We start from the raw sequence: 23184 nt of genomic DNA, 5'->3' as shown, positions 1-23184 counted from the left end.
GGGTGGAGGGGGGAACTTGCCCCACTCACCCCACACACCTGGCCTGGCCACAGGGCTGCTTCTTTCCGCTTCTTTCTTCTTCTGCTTTTGGCTGCACACAAGGAAAGCAGCAAAAGTCTTTCTTTCTCCCCTCCAAACTCCACCAGAAATGAGTCTTTGGGACCCTGCAAAGTATCCTGCTCCAAGAGGCTGCACCAGTGTGACTAGTCTCAAAAGACTAATTTCTGGTGGAGTTTGGAGGAGAGAAAGAAAGACTTCTGCTGCTTCTGCTGCTTTCCTTGCATGAAGCCAAAAGTCTTTCTCTCTCCCCCTGAAAATGGAGCTGGAAATGGTACCGTGTGATGTCAAATAAAGAATGATCAGTTGGTAGAAAAATGGGGTGGGGAATTTCCTTGCAGACTTTTTGGGGGATTTTATCAGGGTCTCGGCTGCTTTCTGCAGAGACCCTGGGGAAACGTCAGCAAGCCACCATCAGTCAAAATTCATATTTTGAATAGTAGTCCACAGGATTTAAAATTATGATTTTGGTGGTCCCTGAGGTCCAAAAGGGACCCCTGATCTAGGTATACATAATCCTCGACTTACATCAGCTCATAGTGATCATTCAAAGTTACAACAGTACTGAAAAAAGTGGCTTGTGACTGTGGCCGCATCCCCAAGGTCATGTGATCAAAATTCTGAGGCCTGGCAACTGATTCATATTTATGACGGTTGCATTGGTCCAGAGTCATGTGATCACCTTTTGCAACCTTCTGACAAGCAAAGTCAATGGGGAAGCCAGATTAATTTAACAACCATATTAAACGGTTAACTTAACAACTGCAGCGATTCAGTGATTCAACTTTGGCAAGAAGGGAATAAAATGGAGCAAAATTCACTTAAACGTTTCACTTAGCAACAGAAATTTTGGGCTCAGTTGTGGTTGTAAGTCAAGGATTGACTGTACATAGGTGCAATATATTATAAAGACTATTAACAAATGGCTTGAGGAGCGTGGTTTTAAAAACCAAGGGGAACTTTTGTGACTAAACATTTGGTAATTGGTAAAGTGCTCTCATGGATGATTTGACCATTAACGCTTTGATATAGATTCTTTTTATATATGGTAGTACTGATATCTCATTAAAATATCAGAGTTGATTAAGTGAATAAATGGGAGCAATTTATTACTTTGCTAAGTCCACATTAGCATATGTCTAAAATAAATATATGAATAATAGGAGCATCCTATTTAATTGCATACTTTAAAATTGCTTAATCTAGGTAGTTTACTGATTAAAGAGTACAGTTTGAACTTCTGATGTCTGTTTTAAAATTATCCTAGCTCAAAGATGCATTTGTTGTTTATTAGATTTGGAGGCTGCTTGATTCCACAACAAATCTGGGTAGCTTATAGTTTGAAAACAGAAAAATGACAGACAATATGAAACATCTGGACAAAAGGCACCCCCCCCAAAAAAAAACACCCTTCCCAAACCACTGACAAGATCCAACAAACCTTGGGAGAATTATTTTAAAGACTTCTACAATGTAATTTAGGGCAAATTGTCTATTTTTGCTATCTGAAATTTTTTTAAATAAAGGTAGTCTGTACCTTGGGAACTATTCCTATTTTTTTTAGATTTTTAATTCTGCTTTTTGTTATTTTTTATAAATAACTCAAGGTGGCAAACGTACAGTATCTAATTTTCCTTCCCCACTCCTATTTTCTCCATAAGAACAGTCCTGTGAGGTTGGGTGGGACTGAGAAAGAATGACTGGCCCAAAGTCCCCAAACTGGCTTTCATGTCTAAGTGGGACTAGAATTCACACTCTCCTGGTTTTCAGCTGGGTGCATTATCCACTAGATATCCCCCTTGCCCCAAGTTTTTCTTTTTAATAAAATATATACATTTCTCAATGCTCTTTGAGGAAAATATGATGTATTCTTTTCTCAGAAATAGTACATGCACATAGGGAAAAATGAATCCAATTGATTCCCAAGAAATTCAATTTCCTTATTTTTCTGAGAGACACTATCAAGAAAATCTTCTCTTTGTCCTGGAAGACTAATTAGAATTAATCAAGAATTTCAGTGCTCAGAAGAGTTTTTTAGTATATAAAACAATAGTAATAACACTTAGAGATATATACCACTTTCACAGTGCTCTAAGTGGTTTACAGGGTCAGCATAGTTGCCCCCCATAATCTGGGTCCTCATTTTACCCACCTTGGAAAGATGGAAGGTTGAGTCAACCTTGAGCTGGTCAGGATCAAAAGAATCAAACTCCTGGCTGTGTGAGCCGAGTTAGCCTGCAATACTGCATTCTAACCACTGTGCCACACTAAATTATGGGAAATATGAAGCCATGCATTGCTGACCTGTCCAAGTACATTCTGACTTGAGCTGCACATATATGCAACTGTCCATAACAACTCTGTTCCCACAGTAAGAAATACCATTTCAGCTCCAATTATTATTATTCTAATCTCTTGGAACAATCTCGTTAGGATTTAAGAGCAGAGTGAATGCCAATGGTGATGGGAAGATATACTAACAGTGTCTAGAGTCTGAATAATTCAATGTAGAGAAAAGTAAAGTCCTACACTTAGGCAAGAAAAACCAAAAGTACACATATAGACTGGGTAAAACCAAGCTCAATAGCAGCAACTGTAAGAGGGATCTTGGAGTCTTAGTGGACAACCAGCTAAATATGAGCCAGCAGTGTGCAGCAGCTGCCAAAAAATCTAATGCAATCCTAAGTTGCATTAACAGAGGGATACAATCAAGATCAAGTGAGGTACTAATACCACTGTATAAAGCCTTAGTAAGACCACACCTAGGGTACTGCATCCAGTTTTGTTCACCACATTATAAAAAAGATGTTGATACTCTAGAAAAAGTACAGAGAAGAGCAACCAGGATGATTAGGGGACTGGAGACTAAAACATACAAAGAACGGTTACAGGAACTGTGCTTGGCTAGTCTAATAAAGAGAAGGACCAGGGGAGACATGATAGAGGTCTTCCAATATTTGAGGGGCTGCCACAGAGAAGAAGGGGTCAAGCTATTTTCTAAAGGCCAGACAAGAAATAATGGATGGAAACTGAACAAGGAGAGATTTAACCTGAAAATAAGGAGAAACTTTCTGACAGTGAGAACAATCAACCAATGGAACTGCTTGCCCTCGGAAGTTGTGGGAGTGCCATCACTGGAAGCTTTCAAAAAGAGACTGGACTGCCATCTGTCAAAAATGGTGTAGGGTCTCCTGCTTGGGTGGGGGGTTGGACTAGATGACCTATAAGGTTCCCTTCCAATTCTGATTATCTGTTATCTGTTAATTTGAGAAGTTAAAAGAGATCACATGCTGGAATCTTCCATTGTTTCTATACAGAAGATAGCACTTAATCTTATATACGGCTCTATAGTGCTTTACAGCACTCTCTGAGTGGTTTTCATTGTCAGTTTATTTTCCCAACAATCTGGGTCCTCATGTTATCAACTCAGAAGGATGGAAGGCTGAGTCAACCTTGAGCCACTCAGGATCGAACTCCAGACCGTGGGCAGAGTTAGCCTGCAATTCTGCAGTCTAACCACTGTGTCACCACAGCTCAGTGAATACAAATATATGTGCATGGGGTTTTAAGAAATACAGCCAATCCACTGCATAGAAATGGACAGTTGCTTAAATATCAGTGTCTAATTTTAGGATTTAGAGCCATCTGCCCTACTCTAAGCTTATTAGCCTTAAGGCTTAGTTTGGGAATTTGGGAACTAAAAATATTTTTATCACTGCAGATAGGATTGAACTATGTGGATCTATGGGCATCCTTATTATCAAGAATCTTTCCTGTAAAAGTAGCTTGGTTTTCCAGAGAGATGTCTGTCTAAGAAAGACTAAAATTACTTCTCCACAATTAAATAATAGTTATGGAGAAAATTGACTTTTCAGTGCATTTGAAAGCTGAAATTTGCATCCTGGATGTTGGATGAAATCAGAGAAGCATCATTAAAGTGAGAAAACAACTTCAGGAAAAGGCTAGGAAGCTGACTATTCATTTCTCAAAAGGCAGCAACAGAAGCTTACTAATTACTTAGAGATGATAGCAGAGGCAAGGAAATGTAACTGAAACACATTTTTTATTAATTGATATTGTATGGCTTGGTATTTTAGCATATGAAAAAAGCTGCTAATTTAACTCCCAGCAATTTAAACCAGCATGGCTAATATAAGGTGAGTGAATTATAATCCACTCCAATTATAATCCAATTCCAGCAACATCTGGAAAATCACAGCTTTGCTATCTCTGTTTTAGCAGATTGAAGTTTTCTCATTGATTCCATGGATTCTGACCAGCATATATGCACACATATAAATGTCTCATATGCACATATTTATTGGGTAGTGTCAGTGACTGAGAATCTTTAGGATTAATTTCAGCAGCACACTTAAATTCACATGGTGGGGACAATAACATCACATTCAAATTTGTCTTTTTGAAATATTTAAATCTGTCTGTCCGTTCATCCATCCATCCATCCATCCATCCATTATCTACACACACACACACACTCACAAATCTGGAGAAATACAGAATTGTATATTGTATTATACCATTATACAGAATAGTCATTTAAATAAAAGGCAATACATTTATATAGTTGTGCCATTTTAACAGAACTATTAATGGTAATGACCAAATCTTGCCCCTTAAAAAGGTATTATAGAGTTACAATTCTTATAATGCAATAATATTTTTTCTTCAAAGCATCATGATAGCCTAAGAGGGATATAGAGCTACAATGCTATGCCTTTAGGCTAATCACTTCTTCTGTAGACAACAGGAATCCCATGTGGAAAACTGAAGGAAGAATAGCTACATACAGGTGAAACTTGAAAAATTAGAATATTGTGCAAAAGTTCATTTATTTCAGTAATGCAACTTAAAAGGTGAAACTAATATATCAGATAGACTCATTACATGCAAAGCAAGATAGTTCAATCCGTGATGTGTTATAACATCCACAATCTCAGAAAATTAGAATATTGTGAAAAGGTTCAATATTCTAGGCTCAAAGTGTCCCACTCTAATCAGCTAATAAAGCCATAACACCTGCAAAGGGTTCCTGAGCCTTTAAATGGTCTCTCAGTCTGGTTCAGTAGGAAGCACAATCATGGAAATGACTGCTGACCTGACAGTTGTGCAGAAAACCATCATTGACACCCTCCATAAGGAGGGAAAGCCTCAAAAGGTAATTGAAAAAGAAGTTGGATGTTCCCAAAGTGCTGTATCAAAGCACATTAATAGAAAGTTATGTGGAAGGGAAAAATGTGGAAGAAAAAGATGCACAAGCAGCAGGGATGACAGCAGCCTGGAGAGGATTGTCAGGAAAAGGCCATTCAAAAGTGTTGGGGGCTTTCACAAGGAGTGGACTGAGGCTGGAGTCAGTGCATCAAGAGCCACCGCACACAGACGGATCCTGGACATGGGCTTCAAATGTCGTATTCCTCTGGTCAAGCTGCTCCTGGACAACAAAGTCAGAAGCGTCTTACCTGGGCTAAAGAACAACAGAACTGGTCTGTTGCTCAGTGGTCCAAAGTCCTCTTTTCTGATGAGAGCAACTTTTGCATCTCTTTTGGAAACCAGGACCCAGAGTCTGGAGAAAAAATGGAGAGGCACACACTACAAGATGCTTGAAGTCCAGTGTAAAGTTTCCACAGTCTGTGTTGATTTAGGGAGCCATGTCATCTGCTGGTGTTGGTCCACTATGCTTCATTAAGTCCAGGGTCAACGCAACTGTCTACCAGGAGATTTTGGAGCACTTCATGCTTCCTTCCACAGATGAGCTTTATGGGGATGCTGTCTTCATTTTCCAGCAGGACTTGGCACCTGCCCACACTGCCAAAAGCACCAAAACCTGATTCAATGACTGTGGGATTACTGTGCTTGATTGGCCAGCAAACTCACCTGACCTGAACCCCATAGAGAATCTATGGGGCATTGCCAAGAGAAAGATGAGAGACATGAGATCAAACAATACAGAAGAGCTGAAGGCTGCTATTGAAGCATCCTGGTCTTCCATAACACCTCAGCAGTGCCACAGGCTGATAGCTTCCATGCCACGCCGCATTGAGGCAGTAATTGCTGCAAAAGGGGCCCAAACTAAGTACTGAGTACATATGCATGCTTATACTTTTCAGAGGTCCGATATTGTTCTATGTACAATCCTTATTTTATTGATTGCATGTAATATTCTAATTTTCTGAGATTGTGGATTTGGGGTTTTCATGAGCTGTAAGCCATAATCATCACAATTATGACAAATCACTGCTTAAACTATCTTGCTTTGCATGTCATGAGTCTATCTCGTATATTAGTTTCACCTTTTAAGTTGCATTACTGAGGTAAATGAACTTTTGCATGATAGTCTAATCTTTTGAGTTTCACCTGTATGCCTCCATGAGATTAAAAAAAAAAGATATAAATCCAACAAATAAACATTAAAAGGGGTTTAAAGCAGAGGTGGTATTCAGCAGGTTCTGACCAGTTCTGGAGAACCAGTAGCGGAAATTTCGAGTTCGGAAAACCGGCAAATCCCACCTCTGACTGGAGATTTTACAGCATCCTTCCCCTGTCACGCCCACCAAGCCACGCCCACACAACCGGTCGTAAAAAAAATTGAATCCACCACTGGTTTAAGGTTATCACATTAATAGCTTGCAAGCCATGTCCTATTTCAGATGCATGTTAGTCATTCCAAAGCAAGATGTCTTTTATGACTGAAATGTTTTCAGGAAGGGAGCCATGATTGCCTTACGAAGAACACGTTGGTGGACACACAAGATAAACTTTACCTCTTTAACAAATATGGCACACAGATATTTATCAGGTTATTAGAACTTTTCCTCTGGGTTCTCTTTTTAATTCTTGTATGTTTATTCCAAAAGCTGTAAAATGTTTTGCAAATTCAGTTGCTTTGTGTATCTTAACATATGGTCAGAATTGGTTTGCCACTTGATGAGAACATGTTAATATTTTGTGTTTACTTCATGTACTGCAATATTTTCTTAAGCAGTTTCAGAGATATATGATCTTACATTATTCGGATTAGAAATAATACAAGGTGAATAAAGCTCCTTTAGTTCATTTTCAATGAAGTCGATAAAAGCTTGTAAAAGCTATACAGGCATGCAATTTTAATTTAGAAGTGTAATGGCTGCTTTGTAAATATAAGAATTGTTCCTTTGTGTGGATATGCCAGAAAAGAAAGCTATTTGACAAGGAAAATGAACACCTCTAGAGAAATGAAATGTTACTCATATAGTTTTACTTATGCCAATCCAGGTGGTAAAGTATTCCAAGTCCTAACGTCCTGAACACTGATTTTGTAACCTTCTGGAATGCCACGAAGTGCTCAGTTCTGCTCTGTCAGCTGGACTAAGGAGTTATGCCTGTAGTAATCTCACATAGAAGTAGTTCTCAATTTACAACAGCTCATTTAGTGATCATTCAAAGTTACAACAGTACTGTCAAAAAAGTGACAGTTTTTTCATAAAGTTACCACCTTTGCATCATCCCCATGATCATGTGATCAAAATTTTAGATGCTTAGCAACTGGTTCCTATTTACGACCATTACTGTGTCCCTGGGGTGTGTGTGTGTGTGTCATATGATCTCCTTTTGCGACCTTCTGACAAGCGAAGTCAACGGGGAAGCCAGATTCACTTAACAACTGTGTTGCTAATTTATCAACTGTAGTGACTCACTTAACAACTGTAGCAAGAAAGGTCGTAAAACTGGGCAAAACTCACTTGACACATGTTTCACTTAACCACAGAAATTTTGGGCTCAATTGTGGTGGCAAATTGAGGACTACCTGTACTGTTTACCTCACTCTATCAACCCTCGTTGAGAAATTGATGAACATGGCTTTTCTTGTTATTTCATTATTTAATCCAATAGTCCCAGAAAGTAGAATAGAATAGAATGAGCTGGAAGGGACCTTGAGGTCTTCTAGTCTAGCCCCTGCTCAAGCAGGAGAACCTATACTGTTTCAGATAAGTGACCGTCCAGCATCTTCTTAAAAACATCCAGTGATGGAGCGCCCACAATTTCTGAAGACAAGCTGTTGCACTAGTTTATTGTTGCTTCTCTCTTTGATTAGTTTCCAACCGTTGTTTCTTGTCCTGCCCTCTGGTGCTTTGGAGAATAATTTGACCCCATTTTCTTTGAGGCAAATATTCAAATATTGGAATATTGCTATTGTCACCCCTAATTCTTCTTCTTTTTAAGACTAGCCAAACCCAAATTCTGCAGCCGTTCTGCATATGTTTTAGTCTCCAGGCCTGCCAAAACTGCCATGGTTATGCAGTAGTTAGAATGCAGTACTGTAGGCTACTTCTGCTGACTGCCAGCTGACTGCAATTTGGCAGTTCAAATCTCACCAAGCTCAAGGTGGACTCAACCTTCCATTCTACCGAGGTGGGTAAGATGGGGACGCAAATTGTTGGGGGCAATATTCTGACTCTGTAAACCACTTAGAGAAGGCTGTAAAGCACTGTGTAGTGGTATATAAGCCTAAGTGCTATTGCTCTTCTCCGAACTTTTTCCAAAGCCTCAACATCTTTTTTGTAGTATGGTGATCAAAATTGACTGGTTGATAAATTGAAATTATATCTTAGTAATAACAAAGGGTAAATAATATTATATAGCATTATTAAAATCTATTATATTCATTGTTGGTGTTGAGTTTAATATAACCAGAAGAGTGTTTAGCACTATTGAATGGGTAGACCCCAAGCATCCCCTCATATAACCTATAGCCATTGTGTGGATAATGCCTATAAATCAAAGGCACATTGAGCTGTATATTCTCTTAGGCTAATATCTTAATAACACTTGCCAATTGGGTGACACTGGAGAATCCCATAGGGTACAGGGCACAGACAACTCTCTATTCTTGTTGTCCTTCACACTTATGCGTACTTTGAACATAAGGGGGTTGTATCTTTCGTAAATTGGGAAAACTGCTCGGTGAACTGCTTAAGAAGATCACATTTCTTGCATAATATTTTTATATTCAAACTATCAATGTGCTTATCTAATGATGTGATGGAAATAAAATTCTGAGTTCCTTTGGGAAAGAGTAGAAAAAAACTAGGGGACATTCATTTGTTTAAATGATAGCCTACGTTCATATTTATATACTTGCTTATGGTTTTTAATATTTGGCATTCAAACGCATAATTTTTGTAGCTGTTGTTTTGAGCCACTGGGCCAGGGCAAGTTTCCTTTGGAATAATTAAATGTATGTAGAAACAAATGTGCATTGGAAAATAAATATGACATGAACCCGTGTTCATTTTAATAATCATATTTTTTATTTCTGTCATCTGAAGGGAGGGTCCATTGCTTTAAAATCTGTAGACATTTTAGACATTATTTTACAAGACAATACAATTTTTGAATGTCACACAAGGATCACAGTTTCATAGCACTACATGCATATAAAGACAATTTTTAAAAGTTTCTTTTTTTTTTTACAGAAACAACAGGAGAGGTCAATAAACTTCATCAAGTAAAGTTTAAATTAAAGTTACCAAAAATAAATATTTAAAAAGTAATACTCTAAGTGCACTAGTATATGGCTAATGATATCCTATTTCCTCCCACACACATGGGAGTTGTTAATGCTCAAAGATTTTAAACTCTTTTGATGCATTGCCTTTTGAGAGGATGGGCTACAACTATAAAGAATCTGTATACAATTTAGCAGACTGGTTTGTCTGTCCAGCCTTAGAAATTCCTGCTTTCTTTTCTGCAATTTGCTGAAATGTCCCAGTATGTATTTCTGTTTCTGCTTTCCCCTTGCAATTTGGAACTACTCTTGGGGCACATTTTTAAAAATTGTTAATTGGACAATTGTTTTTAAATATACTATTAACTTACTGAAGGCTGAAATAATCACATTGGCTTTCTATAAAAGAAAATCAAAGTTGCAAAACAGTATAAGCCAGGGGTCCCCAACCCGTGAGTCACGATCCACTACTGGAACATGGCCTATTTGCAACCGGGCCATGTGAGTGAATAGCTGGGGCTGTGCAAATGCTCTCAACCCCACTTGCACGAGTGTCGGAGGCGCTTGGGGACTCACTTGCATGAGTGTCCTGGGCTCTTCAGACCACACTTGTGTGAGCATCCCAAGCATCCCAGTTGCGCAATGGGTGCTGACACTCATGCACGTGCCTTCCCTTCCCACAAAACTAGACCCTCTTTCCCCCCTCCCCCCTTGCTCTGGGGCGCCAACCTGGAAAAGTTGAGGAATTCTGGTATAAGCCATTCAACTGCTAGCTTTTCTGATTCTGCTTCACTAAGAGAGGAAGGTTGAGGAGGCTTAGCAAAAGATCCTGCAATCCTGAAAGTAAGACCACTATGCCACCAAGGAACTGAAACTAAACCCAACTTCTTAGTACTTGTGCAAATGATACAACCTGCCTGTCCATGGAATTGTCTTAGGCTTGAGCCAGTTTGTGACTGAGCTACAGTAAAGCTGTGCAAAGGTACACAAGTTCCCAAGGGTGTCATCATAGATTTCTGTTGCTTTGTCAATTGCATGCTTTCGTTGTTAGGGACCGGCCTGTATCTGCACAAGGATCCCAGGTCAAAAAATTCATGTGACCTTAGCCAGGCCAGATAACAAAAGTTTCTGTTTTCAAGGCAATACATATTACTGTATTTGCCCCTGGCACTGAAACATTCTGAATGGGCCAGAGGTTTAGGTACATTAGGTCAAATTCATTTTGTAGTAGGAGAGCTGAGCATCCCTATAAATATAGAAAGATGTTTCTGTACCAAACAGGAATGTTGCAGTCCCATTACCTCCTTATATATATATTTATATATGTATGTAAAAGATGGATGTAGCCATCTTAAGTAATTTTGGGCAGCTCATAACACTTGGCTTTGGGAGAAAAGATCTCATTTGTAGAAAATGGGTATTCATGATAGAACCTGCAGCTCTGTCCAGCAGAGGAAGGGTTAAAATTTATTTATAACCTCAACCCAGGCTGAGCCACATATTCATATTTAAAAAATCCTGCCTTGTAGAACTAGCTTTATGATTGGCAACATGTATGATAATTAGTCATAGGTTTCTGGTAATTAGTAGGTGCTTCTGATGTTCTTTTAATAATGTGTCCATTGTGACACAGTCATGATTATACCCCACTCAGACTGTTAATAGTTTACAATTTAATAATAACAATGTCTCAACAAGTGTGTACATACACACAGAAAGATACAGTGGTACTTTGGTACTCATCATTAATAGGTTCTGGGAGATGCAATAAGTACCAAAAATGATGAGTACCAAACATATTTTTTCCATAAGGAATAATGTGAGTCACAAGACAGATGACACTGAGACGTTCTAGCTTGTGCACTGAGTACCAAACCAACAACGAGTACCAGCACAAAATTATGACAGGCCTTCCCTCTTACAACTGTTGAAACATCCCCAAGACCAGATGCTTAAAATTTTGATGCTTGACAACTGGCATGTATTTATGACAGTTGCAGTGTCCAGGATTCATGTGATCACCTTTTGTAACCTTCCCAGCTGGCTTCCAACAGCAAAATTAATGGGGGAAGCTGGATTTGCTTAATGTCCACATGATGCACTTAACAACTGTTGCGAGTTGCTTAATAACCATTGCAAAAAAAAAAGAAAGTAAAATTGGTTGCAACTCAATAACTGTCTTGTTCAACAATGGAAATTCTGGTCCAAATTGTGGTTGTAAGTCAAGGACCATCTCAGTCCTTGCGCATTGCACAGATAACATGGAAAGAGAAGTGTCTGTGGGGACATTCATGAAAATAAATGCAGGGAGATTTGGAACACAAAGCATATTTCAAATTATGTTGTAGCAGTAGCAGCCAATTTAGATGGTTTTAAAAGGGGATAGGCATATTCATGGAGAATCAGACTTTCAACAGACTTTTCCAACTAACCATCTTATTAAAAGGGTGCATCTCTTGATTTTTTCCCCCCACCAGAGTCTAACATGGCCCTTTTCCCACAGAGATGGCTATACACCTTCTCATGATTCCTAAGTAGCATGTCTTAAATTCCAACATTTAGGAAGTAACAGGACTATTGAGCTTGTTAATGTATCCAGTTCTACTCTTCTTGTGTTATTACTCTGGCATTTATCATCTTTGCTCCTGTTCTCCTCCAAGAAGCAGAGAAATGGAAATTATCGGGTAAGTGGGACCATCTTTTGTAAGTCCTATGTTTTACTGTATAGGTGATTCTCAACCTTGGCAACTTTAACATATGTGGACTTCAGTTCCCAACATTGGAGTTGCTAGCTGGAGAATTCTGGAAGTTGAAATCCACATATTTTAATGTTGCCAAAGTTGAGAAACACTGGTATAGATGTTGGAGGGAAATTTTCAAGATAGTTGAAATGGGCTTACATAAAGAAACAAGTAAAGCATATGTGGCAAGGTTAAAGAGTATTAATTCTTATTATAATTCCACCCACTTTTCAAAGAGTTTCCCAAATACCATGACAAGTTTTCTTCCAGATGCTGGTGCAGTACAGCATGACCATTTGTGATGAACTTATCTTAAATTCTACATGTACAAAATTAAGGTCCCCATAGCAGTAAGGAATGATTATATCTTTTTTTTAACTTTTATGCTAGAAGTACAAGACTTCAAAAATTTAATTAAAACCAGTTGAAAACTATTTAAAACTGTCTTACTATTCTATGGATGGTTAAGTCTGCATTTCTAATGCAATCTGGTGTGTTCAGAAAGCCAATCTTGAAAAAGGAACTTAAAAAATAGAAATAAGCTCAGAAATAAATGATATGATTTTTGACTGGAAAATAGCGTGCCCATCTATGTCCCAGTCGGTATACAGAACAAAGAGACCTGTCCAGTTTCTGTGTTCTCTTGATCCCTTTCTAACCTACTGCCATATCACTTTTTCTACAATCAAGGAGCAGGATTCCCAAACTTTCTGGACTCTTGGTAGTTATCTGCTTGTACATTAAGTATGGGATTCATACTATACCGTTCCAGACAAGTGGCTTAATTTAAGACATTGCATTTCCTTCTACGTCTGCTGATTTCAAGGGCTCCTGCAATGCATTCAAACAAGGAGATTAAATTTAGCTATTGGGCCTTTCTAGAGGAAACTGATGGGAGAGGTTGCAACTGTGGAACACTTCCTCCTCTAACAAGTTGAACAGGGTCTCTATACCATTACGATTACCATACCATTCCAGCCACTTGTCTGAAATGGTATAGGGCAGGGGTGTCAAACTTGTGTCATCATAGCATTATCTCATGATGTATCATGACTTTTTCCCCCTTTGCTAAACCAGGCGTAGGCATGGCCAGCGCGTGACGCATCTGGCCCATGGGCAGTGAGTTTGACAGCCCTGGTATAGGGTTTCCTGCTTGTGCAAGTGATTGGACTAGGAAACCTCCAACGTCCCTTCCAATGTGTTATTCTGTGGTTAACCATGCTTTAGCAATGGAAAAAAGCCAAAATACAGTGAGCCCAGTGGGTTAAGAACAAATTTGTGAATTCACCCTCTGCCATATACAGTGCATATACAGTAGCCGTGTCCCACAATGAACATTACGGTTGTTGCTTTATTCGGCAACTCTGTTAAAAATATGGTTTGGGTGCTTTGGAAGATAATCCAACTGACCAAATATCACACCAAGCATATCAAGTCAAGAAAATGTGACTTTAGTACCAGCCACTTGAGCCTGAAATACCCTGCTACGAATCATAAGTTAGTACCAATTATTGTCCTATCAAGACATTAATACACAATAATAGGTACAAAGAGAATCAATGCATTACATTTTAAACAAAACAAAACAAAACAGAATACCATTTTGCTTAGAAATATTGTAACTTGTAGCTGGATAGGGAAGAAAGTGCTTCCATTTTTAGCAGTAGCAGCTAAGGAAACACGTCACACTGGATTACAGGCAGCGTGTTAAGTACAGGAAAAATGCATTTGCTTTGTAGTTTTCAGAGAGGAAACCTATATCCCATGGGGCTCATCTTTTGCTCCTTCTGCAGCAACTGATTATTCTTTTTTTTTTTTTTGAAAGTGGATATTCATCCAACTGGCTACATTACTCTTCATTTTCCTGAAATGTGCTTAGAAAAGGCACTGAGAAATCAATCACACTCACAATTACAGTTGCTTTTTCTCACAGAAAAGCAAAAGCAAGAAGAGAGAACATCGCCTGCCAATAGCTGCAAAGTCCGCAGCCATTCCTTCAGTCCATAGAACTAAACGGTTGGTTTCAGCTCTGTAAAAAGCAGGTAAAAGCTGGCAAGAGGCATTAGGCCATACTGTTGGAGAAACAGGAATTCATTTTCTTCTTTATTTGATACAGGATGCACAATTAAATACATAGTTGAACAAACCGCAAGCATTTATGTAATGTTCCCCTCTCCCTGTTATTCAGATCGATTGGATTAAGGAAAGCCTATCAACCTCTTGCCATACCAATTATTCTTTCCAAGAAAATATATTCCACTTTGCACCACTCTTCCCAGCTATTAAGATGGATTTTCTTTTTTTGCCCATCTCCTCACCTTCATAGCTAGGAGATGCTAGGAGAAGTTCTAAAGGCTTATGTCTTGTTAGCTGCATCATTTCCAGGGCTATCATGGACATTCAGCATTTCCTGGAACCTCAAGCGTCCTAATACATTCTATCAGTAATGCCTGTTTGGTACTCAGTTTCAATCCCCACCTCAAATAGTTGAAGAGGCTGAACTTAGCTGCCATTTTAGTTTTCCCACAATGCTACCAGTCTGAGGCACTGCGGGGAATTAAAAATGTAGCTTAGAAAGGGCTTCCACCTTAGTTTTTAGGAATTCCCAGGAACAATACTTTATCAAGGCAGAATGAAAACTCTAAATGGCAGCTATGTTCAGCCATACTTTGATGAGGTGAATCCATCAGGAAACCATTGAGAAGGTTCACCAGAGAGCTGTTGGCCAAGATCCCACTGAATCCTAGTGTTTCCAATCATTTCTTTTGACTAGCCATCTATATATAATCCTATAACAATAACATGTGGGGAGTTAAATCAGAATCTTAGACTTATGTTTCACTTTGTTCTTTTTTTTACTTCTTCTCTCCTCCTGCCAATGGAAATCAACCTGGGGGGGATTGGCAATAGAGTTGACTATGAGCTATCATTTAAAAGCTTATGTAAAGTTGTGCTATGGTTTTATAAAGTCCTGGATTTTTCCCCATCATGAATACAGACTTCAGTTCAATTCATGAACACAGACTTTGGATTTCAAATGCATTTCAGTGCAGAACACACTACCCAGTGTTTACATGTCTGCTCATGTTCTGTATATACAGCTTAACTTTCAGTTAGACACAGGTGCATAATTCACTGAGTTCCCAGCGCAAGCTGCACAGAAATGAATGGCGGGTATGTGCAAGAGCACCACTGTGATTTGTGCCATTCCCAGTCATTCAGTGGGGCTTGCCTTGGACATATGCACTTCATCATTGGAGACAAAACAAGAATAGATTACCCTTTCACAAACACAAAGGAAATGCAGTTTTAATTAACCCCTATCAGAAATCCCCCGGACTTTGTCAATTCACACTCAAAGATACACATTTTGTGATTCTTTTGAAACATCCGTCAAAAGCGACCCAATACATGGCTAAATACATGAAATATTTGTTTCTCATTTGCCAATGCAAGGCAAAAAAGAGAGGGGGGGGGATTTTGGGGTACAAGGAGAGTTGCACCAGTTGATTATTTTTAGATTTGTTTTTAAATACGGTTATTGATTGTCCTCCATGCTTCAAATGTATACTTTTGAACTGAGATTGCTAGATAATTTATCTAAATGGTTATTTTTACATGCACTTGCTTTCTTGATAGGAAAAAATGTTAATTTCTTTGAAAGGTTTCTACACGAAGAGTCTGTTTTAAAATATATCACACAGAGCTTTCTATTGATTCATTCTTTGAAATAAAAATATTTTCCCTGATTTTTTTTTTCAAATTTATTTATTTATTTTTATTTACCATTTGTGCTGATGATGGACATGACACAAAACCTGTAACAAACTAGTGAGCTAGTGAGGGGATTTGGGCTGTACAAGACTAGCTTGCTTCTTTTTATTCTAGTTGGTGTAGAACTTAAGCATCAATAGAAAAAAAAAAGGCAAGCTTGGAATACCAAGGTACAAAAAGGAGATAACTAAGAAACAAACATGAAGAGGAATATTAAAATTTTTGATATTTAATAAAGAGACCAAAAAGCTCCACATATCATGCTTCCGTAGAGCAGTTTTTTATAATCTGCCAACCCATGCTGGCTGGAAATCTTGGATGTTTCAGCTTCAATACCTGGAGGCAAATGGTTGGGGAAGTTTAAATAATAATGTATCTTACATGAAATCATATATGTATGAATATATCTGAGTTTATTTTAATCTTATTTCCTCTTTAAAGCAGAGGCTTTATGATCAGCATCCTTTTCCTGTTTGATTTCAGAATACGTCCGCCTTCCCCAGCCTGATGCATATCAGGTATGTTGGGATCGCAAGGCCCACAATTCTCAGATAGTGGCCAGTGGAGATGTATATCCTAACAGATCAGCAGGCTACAATTGAGGTATCTTTTGTCTAGATTAACATCTCTCAACCCCAGCAACTTTCAGACCTGTGGACTTCAACTCCCAGAATTCTCCAGCCAGCATGCATTAATCTAGACTCATTTTCTGTGTCAAGCCACACAGTCTGGCAAATTCTGAATATTAATGAAGTTTAAAGTATCCCTCAATTTCACAGTACTGTTGCTAAAGTAATTCCTTTTTGCCCTTACAATAATAACATCTAGTGTTGAGTCTGAAACACATTGTCAATCAGTAAGCCCAGTGAGTTACTGGGACTTAGCAGTTGCATTAAAGACCATCTTTGCAATATTGTGTGCAAAATTTATTTGGTGCATTATTGTTTTGAATGACAATTCAGGGCTCCCACATATTTTTATATTAGTTATAGTATCTTGAATTCACCCTATAGATAACAATCTGTAACTTTCCAGAATGCTGTTTTCTTGGGGTGGGGGGTGGATGGGTGGGTTGTAAGCATATGTCCCTTTGGTTTAATTTGTTTGCATGGAATAAACACTTTTACTGGCTGACATTGTTCAGTTTACTTTACTGGCAATTTGAATGAATAGATACAGTAATATTGGAAGGGCTTCCTTGGTAACTGGATAATTGAACAAATGTGAGAAACATGCAGAATCATGTGCAAAGGATTGTTACAACCCATAACAGTTTTTAAGATAAACATGTGCTTATTGCTTTTGTCTGTGCATGGTGTGTGCATTAGAAGTGGAAGGACAGTACAGCTCGAATTGACAAGACTTACATTCAAGACCAACAGCTATTTGACACCAGAAAAAATACTGCTTTGACAAGTGACGGGTAGTTGTTTTCATGGATGCAGTGCATTATTTACAGAGATCCATTTCAGTTTGCCAAGTCCTGTTATTTGTAATGTAATTACTCATGATAGATAAGTGCAATGCACTCTACTTATAACGTCCCCAAACTGAAAATCTGGTACAAAATCTTTTTTTCCACTAGGGCCTACCATCCTACCTTCCTTTTTAATAAATAGCTTTTGTTAAAAAGTTTTTCTATCTATTGACATGGGTCAATAGTCATGAGTTGAATGCATCTTTGTAAGCCTTTTCTCAGGGAATGAAATAAAAAAAAAAGAAAAGATGCTCCAATACTTTTTTGAATTAGGCTGTTCTGAGCTTCAGGCCACATTGACCTTGAGTTACCCTTTCATATGTGCTTCATGGTCAACGCTGAAGGGCCATGAATTAAAGTGCCAGCCCCAGATCACCTTGTCCCCTGCAAATGAGTGCACTATTCTACAAAAAGAAGTCAAGCTTTCAAAGATTTTATAGGTGTGCATGTATCTTAATATTACACTATATTACAGTAACAAAGGACAAACATTATGTGTTATCATCACAGTTATCGTGCAGCTTGTTACCAGGTGGGTAACAAATCACAGATGTGACGAGGCACAAATAAGGAGAGTGTTTGTTTTTAAAGTGCTTGTGTTTTAAAAATACATTCTCTGCTCTTCTTGATTCCACCTTTGTCACAACATTAACATAAAGTGCTTTGTAATACCAGCAAAATGAAAGGAAATAGTAGGAATTATAAATCCAAGCTGGTGTAGCTGTTTGTGTTTTTGTCAGAAACAACCTGTTTCAAAATAAAATGGAAATGTGTTAAGTTCATGGCCTTTATTCTCTTGCTATTTATACCCTCCTTCCTACTGTTAAATTCCAGAAGTGCCTATGTGGATGTATACCACTCCAGATGGCAGGAGGATCATTCCTTGGAAATAACTTTTTTTTGCATATTTATATATTTATAACTTGCATATTTTCGCATTCTACATTATTTAAGTGCAAAATGTGATAGAAATAAACTTGTTGCTTAGTGAACAGGTTGGGTGTAACTCACTTCCCCTCCCCTCCCGATGATGTGCAAATAATTCAGGAAGAAGAAATGGAATATCTTTCCAATATTACTTAATTTCTTTTGTGCTGGAATTGTTCTCAAAGCAAATATGGATTCTTGGTTCAGGCTGCCATTTCTGGCTTTTTTTGTTGTTGTTTTGCCGCTGTTCTTTAATTTCCCAACTGTTGAGGTTTGGGTGATACCTTCTAAGGATACCTTTCTCCAACACACAAAAGATTAGATCCACCTGGTTTATTTATTTTCAAGAATACATAAAAACATCCATTCATAAAAAAGTATGAAAATCTCTTTTTTAAACATCTTACCATATTTAAGTTTGAAAACTATCTTCCTAATCCCAAGTTAAAAACTACATCCCTGATCTCGGATTTTAGTATGACTTTTTAGCAGAGTCAGTTGTTTTTTTTACATATAACTTTGAAGGGATATTTTGGGTTTAGAACAAGTGGTGCAACTCACCCTGCTGATTTTTTTTAAAATAAAAAAATAGATTTTAATGCGTCTAGAAATAGAGAGAAATGTTTAAAAGTTTATTTCTCAATTCACTGCATTTGTGATTTAATAAGCCTACTCGAGCCCTGTTCGTCTTCAGACCTTATATTCATCAGAGGAAAAGGCATGGATGGGGATGTTTGGAATAGTTACCTTTAAGCATAAAGCATAAAGTTGCATTTCTGATCACATCTACCATTTGTTCCAGTATTTGACTATAGATGTCTAGATCACTTTAAGATGACAATGCAATTCAGATACTGGTATTGCCATAAAAGAGGTCTATATGTTAAAGGAGTGAATGAATGGAAGAATTGGTCACACTGACTTCTGGAAAGGAAGTTGAAAGGTGATCAATTTATGATCAAGAGGTGCACAAACTTCATTTTACTTAATGACTGTCGTGTGGTTGGAGTTGGAATTTGGAGTAAATTCAGAGGAGGTATTATCCTTAATCCCATTTCAAGACATCCTTCTGATTTTTAGAAAACAGGTGGCTTGATCAGTCAAAAGTTCATGCCATGCAGAATCTCTTCTTTGTGTGTTGGGTGCAAAGGCATTCCTGTCAGTTGTTAGCCAACATTCTGCAGTTTTGATCAGATATTTTGATCATGTTTGTTAATATGTCCTCCTCCACCACCACCTGGTAATATGTGAATCTCAGGTGAAATATGGTTGTCTAATTTGATAGTTTCCTGGTTACCATGGGTTCTTCCAGTGATATTTTCCATGGAATAAAGGCAATTTTGCCCTAAAAGCTTGGGTGTAGAGGACAAAGCAGCAGTTGCTAAACGATCCTTCTCTGTTTTACAAATGTTATCTCGTTGCCTTATATAGCCTCTTTGAGAAATGCTGTATTTGGGGCTAGTATGTCCTGAAGAGGCTCTTGGAGGACTTGAGTCATAGAGCAACTGACCTTCATCATCTGTGTCAGCATCAATAAATTTATGAATGCCAGCATCATGGAAGTTAAGAACAATCGGTGCCTGCTTCTCAGGTGACTTTGTAGGGGTTCTAGCACTTGCAGTCGTATAAACAGAAGTTTCTGGACTCATCAGAGACCGATCAGAATAGCCAGAACTATCTGTGGCAGCACCTGTAGCTCCCCTGTTCTTGATGGTATCAGGGTATATTCTTAGGACATTTGAAGCTGCTGACCCTACAGCATCCTCTTCCATAAAATTAACCTTCAGAGACCTCAGTTTTAGAGGGTTAATGAGTTTTATTGAACTTTTGGGGCTCTCTATGAAAAAGGTAGAGCAATGGCCACTTTCCAGATTTGGTTTTATTTCCATGAATTTGGACCCACTTCCTTCCAGTCTATATGGGTCGTGAAGGGGAAGCTTTCCACCTTTGCTGGTCAGTGATGTCAGTGGGCTATGAGAGTATCTCCCAGCTTCGGGAAATTCAGTCATGCAGCTTATGTAACTGTCAATGCTCGACATGCTTCGCATGTCAATTATTCCATCTGCCCGAGTAGTCAACAAAGGGACCATTGGGCCAGGAATGGCCTCCATTTCTAGTTCTTCTTTTTGCTTGCTGGGTTGAGCTGTCTCCTTTAAATTGAGGTTTGGCTGTGACTGAGCTTTAGTCATTTTGTTGTACATGTCTTCCAGTTGCTGAACATTCAGATGCTGAGGACTAGAGGAAGACCTAGCTTTTTCAGGTGACCCTTGTTCCTTTGTCTCCAAGGATTTATTGGAGCTAGTTTCAGAGATTGATCTTTTGGTCCATTTCCATTTGCTTGGGGATAAATGATTGTCCTGAACTTTATCCTTTTTTCCTGCATTTTCTCCCTTCTTTTCAACAACGATGTCCATCAATTCTATACTACGTGCAAAAGCATCCTTCATGTTCATGGACACGATGCTTCCGTTCCTTTTGGCTCTTTCAAGGGCTTCCCTACGCTTAATGGCTTTTTCCTGCCTCTTCTGTTCTTTGTAGAACTCTGAAAAGTTATTTACAATGATTGGGATTGGAAGGGCAATCACTAAGACTCCAGCAATACAGCATAAGCCACCAACTATCTTACCTAAAAGAGTCTTAGGGTAGATATCTCCGTAACCAACGGTTGTCATGGTTATTGTTGCCCACCAGAACGATGCTGGTATGCTCTTGAATTTTGTATCTTCCTCATCTTTTTCTGCAAAAAACACTAAGCTTGAAAAGATCATAATGCCCATGGCCAAAAACAAAATAAGTAATCCAAGTTCGTTGTAGCTTCTCCTCAATGTAAACCCCAGAGATTGCAAACCAGTTGAATGCCTGGCCAACTTTAGAATACGGAGTATCCTCATGATACGAAATATTTGGACTACCCTCCGGACATTTTGGAATTGAAGTACACTTTTGTTGGATTCTGTGAGGAAGATGGTGACATAATAGGGCAAGATTGCTAACAGGTCAATGGCATTCAGGGGCCCTTTGAAAAATTTCCATTTCTTAGGAGAAGAGAGGAAACGCAAGAGATATTCCATTGTAAACCATGCGATGCACACGGCCTCTACGTGAGCTAGCTGCGGGTTATCTGTAGGATTTCCATACTCATCTGTATCCTGAAGCTCAGGAAGAGTATTTAGAGACAAGGCAATTGTAGAGAGCACAATGAACATGATGGAAATAATGGCCAAAATCTGCAAAAGAAAGAAGAAAAGTAGTCAATACCACAAAGAAATCACAAGGCATCTTACATTTGCTATGTTTTTTAAAAGAAAAAAAAATGGCTTCATACAAACCGATGAAGGAAGGATGGGTCCATGAAATATGGTAAAAAGCCTGGGAAGGCCTGTCTTTTCATCCAGCATTAGGACCAGAGGTGGTATTCAGCAGGTTCTGACCAGTTCTGGAGAACTGGTAGTAGAAATTTTGAGTAGTTCGGAGAACCGGCAAATCCCACCTCTGACTGGAGATTTTACAGTATCCTTCCCCTGCCATGCCCACCAAGCCATACCCACAGAACCAATAGTAAAAAAAATTTTGAATCCCACCACTGATTCGGACCAATGTGAAATTAAACACAGGGCCCAAAGCAAATCATCAAGGCTTACTGCAGGGTTTCTTAAACTGCTGACGGAACTCTTCAGAATTAGATTCAGAATAAAGCTGGAAGGGACCTTGACTGTCCAGTCTCTTCTAAGTCCCCCTAAAGAATATTGACACTTCTCCCAATGAAGATATTTATATATCTCAGAAAGGCAGGAGACACTACAGGTAGTCTTCAACTTACAACAATTCATTTAGTGATCATGCGAAGTTACAATGGCACTGAAAAAAATGACTTATGACCATTTTCCACACTTATCTGAAGCATCCCCATGGTCATGGGATTTACATTTGGATGCTTGACAGCCGGTTTATATTAATGTCTGTTGCAATGTCCCAGGGACATGTGATCATCTTTTGCAAATTTTTGCCAAGCAAAGTCAATGGGGAAACCAGATTCACTTAACAATCATGTTACTAATTTAATAACTGCAATGATACACTTAACAAATCTGGCAAGAAAAGTTGTAAAACGGGGCAAAACTCAATTAACCAATTTCTCACTTAGCAATATAAATTCTGGGCTCAATTGTGGTCATAAGTCGAGGACTACCTGTAATGCATAAGTAACAGAGGATGGAAGTATACATATTCATAGGTAAAGGATCTCAAGTTACTATAGCTAATGCAGCTCAGATTATTTCCTGCATCTGTTCCTTTGGAAATCAAAAGGGAGAAATAAAGCAATAAAACATGAAAACATCTCACATAAATCAAGAAGAGGGGGCAGCTTGTGAACACCAGGTGTCAAGAGAAAGATAATCTCTCATTGCAAATCAGTGGAGTTGTTCTAATAAAGTATCAATATATAAAGTAACAATATATATTATATCTCTGTATATCAACTTGGTTTAATCAATCCCATTCATCTAAGAACTGATTTCCCCCAAAGCAGGATATTAGTGGAACCCAGTATGTATGTTCTTGTGTTGGTCATTGTATAATGATGGTTTGGAATAGTATTTTTGGGTTTATATATTGGGGTTTTTTTTGTATTGGTTATTAGCCATCCATTACTTATTTAAGGACAGCCATATAAATTTCTAAATAAATAAATAAATAAACAAACC

General features: G+C 38.4%; 1 protein-coding gene across 1 annotated transcript in view; it reads right to left on the bottom strand.

Moving 5' to 3' along the window:
- Positions 1-9339: 9339 nt before the first annotated feature.
- KCNB1 (potassium voltage-gated channel subfamily B member 1) overlaps positions 9340-23184 on the bottom strand; it is a 193133-nt gene continuing 179288 nt past the window's right edge. The window contains exon 3 of the mRNA XM_026697304.2: positions 9340-21705. Coding sequence (XP_026553089.1) covers positions 19669-21705 — 2037 coding nt within the window. The 3' untranslated portion in view covers positions 9340-19668. The remainder of the gene's footprint in view (positions 21706-23184) is intronic.

This window comes from Pseudonaja textilis, chromosome 3 (assembly GCF_049901715.1).
Source record: "Pseudonaja textilis isolate UNSWEBS1 chromosome 3, rPseTex1.2, whole genome shotgun sequence".
Taxonomy (NCBI): Eukaryota; Metazoa; Chordata; class Lepidosauria; order Squamata; family Elapidae; genus Pseudonaja; species Pseudonaja textilis.
The sequence above is the reverse complement of the archived record's forward strand: the minus strand, read 5'-3'. Positions and strand labels throughout refer to the sequence as shown.